We start from the raw sequence: 7,591 nt of genomic DNA, 5'->3' as shown, positions 1-7,591 counted from the left end.
ACAGGCTACTTGAACAGGGCAATACTCAATCATGAGGCATCAAAGCCAAGGGAGCTGAATAATATTAAGACATTCATAGATGGAACGAAAGTAGTGTGGGAAGCTACCAGAAATAATTAGGCAACAACAAATTCAATCCCTTTAGACAACTTCCTGGACAAAATGTTTCACTGTAATAGTGAAGTTGGCAGTAGAAAACCTAAATAGTATATTTAACCTCTCAGCTTCCGTATCAAATCTAAACATGTCAAGCAGACAACTGAAGAAAATTGACAACAATGACAAATGGTATGATGAAGAATGCATAAACCTAAGAAAGAAATAGAGAAACCTACCCAGCCCAAAACATAGAGACCCAGAGACCCAGAGCACCTGAGCCGACGACACCTTCACTATGGTGAATGACTGAAACAATACAGAAATACTCTACGGAAAAAGAAGGAACAGCACATCAGAAATCAGCTCAATATAATTGAAGAATCCATAGAATCTAACCACTTCTGGGAAAATTGTAACACACTAAACAAATAACAACACGAAGAGTTATCTATCCAAAAGGGAGATGTGTGGATAAACCACTTCTCCAATCTTTGTGTCCCTTTAACAAAAAACAAACAGAAAAAACATATGCATGATGAAATACAAATTTTCTAATCAACAATTATTAAAGACTACTGTACCTGAACTCACTGGATTCTCCAATTACATTGAATGAACTACAAGACAAAATACAAACACTCCACCCAAAAAGGCCTGTGGTGTTGATGGTATCCTCAATTAAATGATCAAATATACATACCACAAATTCAAAATGGCTATATAAAAACTCTTTAACATCATCCGCAGCTCTGGCAGCTTCCCCAATATTTGGAACCAAGGACTGATCACCCCAATCCACAAAACTGGAGACAAATTGAACCCCAATAACTACCATGGGATATGCGTCAACAGCAACCTTGGGAACATCCTCTGCATTATCATTAACAGCACACAGTAAAACAATGTACTGAGCAAATGTCAAATTGGATTTTTACATAATTACCGTACGACAGACCACGTATTCACCCTGAAACGCCGTAATTAACAAACAAACAAACCAAAACAAATTGATGGAAAGTGGTGTTGGGGGAAAAACATACAACATTCTAAAATTCTAACATTTGTACACAAACAACAAGTGTGCGGTTAAAATTGGCAAAAAAACACACATTTCTTTCCACGGGCCGGGGGGTGAGACAGAGATGCAGCTTAAGCCCCACCCTCTTCAACATATATATCAACGAATTGGCGAGGGCACTAGGACAGTCTGCAGCACCTGGCCTCACCCTACTAGATTATGAAGTCAAATGTTTACTGTTTGTTGATGACCTGGTGTTTCTGTCCCCAACAAAGGAGGGCCTACAGCAGCACCTAGATCTTCTGCACAGATTCTGTTCGACCTGGGCCCTGACAGTAAATCTCAGTAAGACAAAAAAAAATCAAAGTTTCAAAAAAGGTCCAGTTGCCAGGACCACAAATACAAATTCCATCTAGACACCGTTTCCCTAGAGCACACAAACAATGATACATACCTCAGCCTAAACATCAGCACCACAGGTAACTGCCACAAAGCTGCGAACGATCTGCGAGGCAAGGCCAGAAGAGCCTTCTATGCCATCAAAAGGAACATAACATTTGACATCCCAATTAGGATCTGGCTAAAAATACTTGAATCAGTTATAAAACCCATTGCCCTTTATGGTTTTGAGGACAGGAGTCTGTTCACCAACCAAGAATTCACAAAATGGGACAAACACCAAATTGAGACTGCATGCAGAATTCTGCAAAAAATATCATGTGTACGACGTAAAACACCAAATAATGCATGAAGAGCAGGTCAAAATCCAGAAAAGAGCCGTTGAATTCTACTACCACCTAAAATTAAGAGATTCCCAAAGCCATCACCTACAGAGAGATTAACGTGGAGAAGAGTCCCCTAAGAAAGCTGGTCCTGGGGCTCTATTCATAAACACAAACAGACCCCAAAGAGCCCCAGGACGGGAGCACAATTAAACCCAACCAAATCATGAGAAAACAAAAAGATAATTACTTGACACATTGGAAATAATTAAATTTTGCCCTAAACAGAGTGAACACAGTGGCAGAATACCTGACCACTGTGACTGACCCAAAGTTAAGGAAAGCTTTGGAGAGAGAGAGAGAGCGAAAGAGCGCGAGAGAGAGAGAGAGAGAGAGGGGAGACTACTCTCCACAAATGTTTAAAGCCTTGGATTGATGTAGGCATGGGATAGACTACAGGGAATTGTTCGACAGCAATACTAAAGGAATTCTTAAAAGTGTGTAATGCTCTTTCGGTGTCGTATCATTTGAGTTTTTTGTCAGTTAGTTTTAGTTAGGTTGTCGTGCCAATGTTCTTCCTGCCACATCCTGCATGCATTTCCTCTTTCATGTCCCGGTCGGAGTTCCGCAACGGAACACTTAGAACACACAGATGTGAAGGAAAAAAATGTATATCGCCGCTGGTGCAAGGATATGATACCGCTACACTACACGGTGAATTTAAAACTGTCTACCACTGACAATTTTTGTTCCAATTAGACTATTTATAAATGCCATATTTACATAGGTGAGCAGCTTGCTTTGAGGCATGTCTGGTACTATATATGGGATGTGTTCCAAATGGCACCCTATTCCCGACACTACCACACTACTGCCTTTCGGGATGCAGAACATACAGTACCAGTCAGAAGTTTGGACACACCTACTTATTCAAGGATTTTCTTTATTTTTTACTATTGTCTACTTTGTAGAATAATAGTTAAGACATAAACTATGAAATAACACACATGGAGTCATGTAGTAACCAAAAAAGTGTTAAACATTCTTGAAAGTAGCCACCATTTGAATTGATGACAGCTTTGCACACTCTTGTTAATCTCTCAACCATCTTCATGAGGTAGTCACCTGGAATGCATTTCAATTAACAGGTGTGCCTTGTTAAAGTTACTTTGTGGAATTTATTTTCTTCTTAATGCATTTGAGCCAATCAGTTGTGTTGTGACTAGGTAGGGGTGGTATACAGAAGATAGCCCTGTTTGGTAAAAGTCCATATATTGGCAAGAACAGTTCAAATAGCAGAGCAGGTCAGGGATTCAATCCTGCAACCTTTCAGTTACTGGCCCAACACTCTAACCACTAGGTTACATGCCGCCCCAGATTTCAAGTCACAGAGTTCAAGTAACAGACACATCTCAACATCAACTGTTCAGAGGATACTGAGTGAATTAGGCCTTGATGGTTGGTCGAATTGCTGCAAAGAAACCACCACTAAAGGACACCGATAATAAGAGGAGACTTTCTAGGGAAAGAAGCACGAGGATTGGACATTAGCCCATTGGAAATCTTTCCTTTGAGTCCAAATTTGAGATTTTTGGTTCCAACCACTATGTCTTTGTGAGACGCAGAGTAGTTGATTGGATGATCTCCGAATGTGTTGTTCCCACTGTGAAGCATGGAGGAGGAGGTGTGATGGTGTGGAGGTGCTTTGCTGGTGACACTGTTTGCTCTTAGTGGGACTATCTTTTTTCCCCAACAGGACAATGACCCAAAACACACCTCCAGGCTGTGTAAGGGCTATTTGACCAAGGAGGGGGATGGAGTGCTCCATCAGATGAACTGGCCTCCACAATCACCCGACCTCAAACCAATTCAAATACAAAATATCAAATCAAATTTTATTTGTCACATGGTTAGCAGATGTTAATGCGAGTCTAGCGAAATGCTTGTGCTTCTAGTTCTGACAATGCGGTAATAACCAACGAGTAATCTAACCTAACAATTCCACAACTGCTACCGTATACACACAACTGTAAAGGGATAAAGAATATGTACATAAAGATATATGAATGAGTGATGGTGCAGAACGGCATAAGATAGGTAGTAATGTAGGGTATGTAAACATAAAAGTGGCATAGTTTAAAGTGGCTAGTGATACATGTATCACCTAAAGATGACAAGATGCAGTAGATGGTATAGAGTACAGTATATACATATGAGATGAGTAATGTAGGGTATGTAAACATTATATTAAGTGACATTGTTTAAAGTGGCTAGTGATACATTTTTTTACATCAATTTCCATTATTAAAGTGGCTGGAGTTGAGTCAGTATGTTGGCAGCAGCCACTCAATGTTAGTGGTGGCTGTTTAACAGTCTGATGGCCTTGAGATAGAAGCTGTTTTTCAGTCTCTCGGTCCCTGCTTTGATGCACCTGTACTGACCTCGCCTTCTGGATGATAGCGGGGTGAACAGGCAGTGGCTCGGGTGGTTGTTGTCCTTGATGATCTTTATGGCCTTCCTGTGACATTGGGTGGTGTAGGTGTTCTGGAGGGCAGGTAGTTGAGATGTTTAGGGATGAGTTGGACTGCAGAGTGAAGGAAAAGTATCCAACAAGTGCTCAGCGTACGTGGGAACCTGTTCAAAACCGTTGGAAAAACATTCCAGGTGAAGCGGGTTGAGAGAATGCCAAGAGTGTGCAAAGCTGTCATCAATGTAAAGGGTGGCTACTTAGAACAATCTAAAATATATTTTCATATGTTTAACACTTTTTTGGTTACTACATGATTCCATATGTGTTATTTCATATGTGAGATGATGTCTTCACTAGTATTCTACAATGTAGAAAATAGTACAAATAAAGAAATACCCTGGAATGAGTAGGTGTTTTTGACTGGTAGTGTACAATTTGTGGTCTAGTTAAGCCTTTTCTGTGATGAATGTCTCCTGTTTGTTGATGTTCCTTAAAGAGGGCGAACACTTGGTTAGACAGATGCACAACACATCAACAGTAATTAGAAGAACTTATTATAAGTAGATACGTTTTCCAGTTCCATTTCAGTGTATTTACGTAATCACATACAGTATATTAGCAAAGGTTACTGTCGTGTACGGGATTATATTCCCTACATATTCCCCCAAATAAGTGCACTATATAGGGTATAGGGTGTCATTTTGCAAGTTCAAGTTCAGTTGCGGTTTTTACTATCACAATTCTGTGTCGAACCCCATAATTATTGCTGGTCACATTCATTCTCACACCCTGACCCTCATTTCCATAATATTTGTCTCATTTGAGTTTGTTCAACCCTGAAATAAATATGCATGCCTAAAAATGACATCGCTTAAACACTGCGGGGTCACACAGTAACATTAACACCGTGTTGTCACTTTGACCTTTTCATTTCTCTCTCTCTCTCTCTCTCTCTCTCTCTCTCTCTCTCTCTCTCTCTCTCTCTCTCTCTCTCTCTCTCTCTCTCTCTCTCTCTCTCTCTCTCTCTCTCTCTTCTTTCAAACTGACTTGCCTATTTAAATAAAGGTTAAATACAAAAGCCATTTGGGGGACACACACCTGTCCATAACTCTTACAGACAGTACCTGAAATTACCTGCTCCATCTGACCTCCTTTTCCCCTCTCTTCTCTGTGTTGCCTAGACGATGACCCCATGCAGCCGGTGACCCAGGACGAGACGGTGTCAGTGGGCGGCACGGTGACCCTGACCTGCCGGGTGACAGAGAGCGACAACTCCTCCCTGCAGTGGTCCAACACGGCCCAGCAGACTCTGTACTTTGGAGAGAAGAGAGGTGAGAGAGAGGAAGGAAGGGAGGGAGAGTTGTGTGTTTGAGAGAGAGAGATGTTTGTGTATGTGTGTGAAAGAGAAGACGTGAGAGAAAGAGAGGGAGAGAGAGAGAGAGAGAGGAAGGAAGGGAGGGAGGGTTGTGTGTTTGAGAGAGAGAGAGAGAGATGTTTGTGTATGTGTGTGAAAGAGAAAGACGAAAGAGAAAGAGAGAGGGAGACAGAGAGAGAGAGACAGAGAGAGGGAGACAGAGAGAGGGAGACAGAGGGAGAGAGACAGAGAGAGGGAGACAGAGAGAGGGAGACAGAGAGAGAGAGACAGAGAGAGGGAGACAGAGAGAGAGACAGAGAGAGGGAGACAGAGAGAGAGAGACAGAGAGAGGGAGACAGAGAGAGGGAGACAGAGAGAGAGAGAGGGAGACAGATAGGTGAGAGAGAGGAAGGAAGGGATGGAGAGTTGTGTGTTTGAGAGAGAGAGATGTTTGTGTATGTGTGTGAAAGAGAAGACGTGAGAGAAAGAGAAAGAGAGAGAGGGAGACAGAGACAGAGAGAGAGGTGAGAGAGAGAGAGAGAGAGAGAGAGAGAGAGAGAGAGAGAGAGAGAGAGAGAGGGAGACAGAGAGAGAGGTGAGAGACAGAGAGAGAGAGAGAGGGAGACAGAGAGAGAGGGGAGAGAGAGTGATATGTTTGTATATGTGTGTGAAAGAGAAGACGTGAGAGAAACAGAGAAAGAGAGAGAGAGAGAGAGAGAGAGAGAGAGGTGAGAGAGAGGAAGGAAGGAAGGGAGGGAGAGTTGTGTGTTTGAGAGAGAGAGAGATGTTTTTGTATGTGTGTGAAAGAGAAGACGTGAGAGAAAGAGCAAGAGAGAGGGAGACAGAGAGAGAGAGAGAGAGACGGGGGGAGACAGAGAGAGAGAGAGAGAGAGAGAGAGAGAGAGAGAGAGAGAGAGAGAGAGAGAGAGAGAGAGAGAGAGAGAGAGAGAGAGAGAGGAAGGAAGGGAGGGAGGGAGAGTTGTGTGTTTGAGAGAGAGAGAGATGTTTGTGTATGTGTGTGAAAGAGAAGACGTGAGAGAAAGAGAAAGGGAGCGAGGGAGACAGAGATCAAGAGCCCCAAAATGTGTCTGGCTCGGACCCTCTGAGCGTATCTTTTCTCAACCAGGGCCTCAGAACCAGATCCTGACCCAGCACTCTCACACCACAGTCAACCCCATCACACACATACACTCGGCTTGCATGGCTTAATGGACCAATAGAATAATCCCAAAACTGCAAACCCTGCCTATCTGGCACTCCAAGCGCTCAAAGTATTTGAAGGATTTCAATTAGTACTTGAAGATAGATCTGGTAGTAATCTATTGCCCTACTATCTGTGAACCTAATGGCGTATTGACATATGGATGTCTTTGGAGAAGGGGGGATACCTAGTCAGTTGTACAACTGAATGCCTTCAACTGAACTGTGTCTTCCACATTTAACCCAACCCCTCCAAATCAGAGAGGTGCGGGGTGCTGACTTAATCAACGTCCACATCTTCAGCGCCCGGGTAACAGTGGGTTAACTGCCTTGCTCAAGGGCAGAACAACAGGTAGAGCATGGCGCTTGTAACGCCAGGGTAGTGGGTTCGATTCCCGGGATCACCCATACGTAGAATGTATGCACACATGACTGTAAGTCGCTTTGGATAAAAGCGTCTGCTAAATGGCATATATTATAATATTATTAACAGATTTTTACCTTGTCAGCTCGGGGATTCAATCCAGCAACCATAATGGCCCAACGCTCTAACCACCAGGCTACCTGCCACAGTGTTTATTGCCAGGGGAGCGTGCATGTACCTCTAGCCTATGTTATTTACAGATCTAGATCAATAACATTACTCTGTAAGTAGACATAGCATTGTTTCTGAATTAACCATATGCTGCTACTCTCAAATCATATTCATCCCATAAAGCTTCAGTTAA

At 42.6% G+C, this 7,591-nt stretch overlaps 1 protein-coding gene across 4 annotated transcripts in view; it reads left to right on the top strand.

Moving 5' to 3' along the window:
• Window positions 1–7,591, top strand: part of LOC124041632 (cell adhesion molecule 3-like) — an 88,134-nt gene that overhangs the window by 39,412 nt on the left and 41,131 nt on the right. For all 4 annotated transcript variants that reach the window (XM_046359433.1, XM_046359432.1, XM_046359434.1 and 1 more), the window contains exon 3: window positions 5,491–5,640. In XM_046359433.1, the coding sequence (XP_046215389.1) occupies window positions 5,491–5,640 (150 nt within the window). The remainder of the gene's footprint in view (window positions 1–5,490; window positions 5,641–7,591) is intronic.

This window comes from Oncorhynchus gorbuscha, linkage group LG08, assembly GCF_021184085.1.
Source record: "Oncorhynchus gorbuscha isolate QuinsamMale2020 ecotype Even-year linkage group LG08, OgorEven_v1.0, whole genome shotgun sequence".
Classification (NCBI taxonomy): Eukaryota; Metazoa; Chordata; class Actinopteri; order Salmoniformes; family Salmonidae; genus Oncorhynchus; species Oncorhynchus gorbuscha.
The sequence above is the reverse complement of the archived record's forward strand: the minus strand, read 5'-3'. Positions and strand labels throughout refer to the sequence as shown.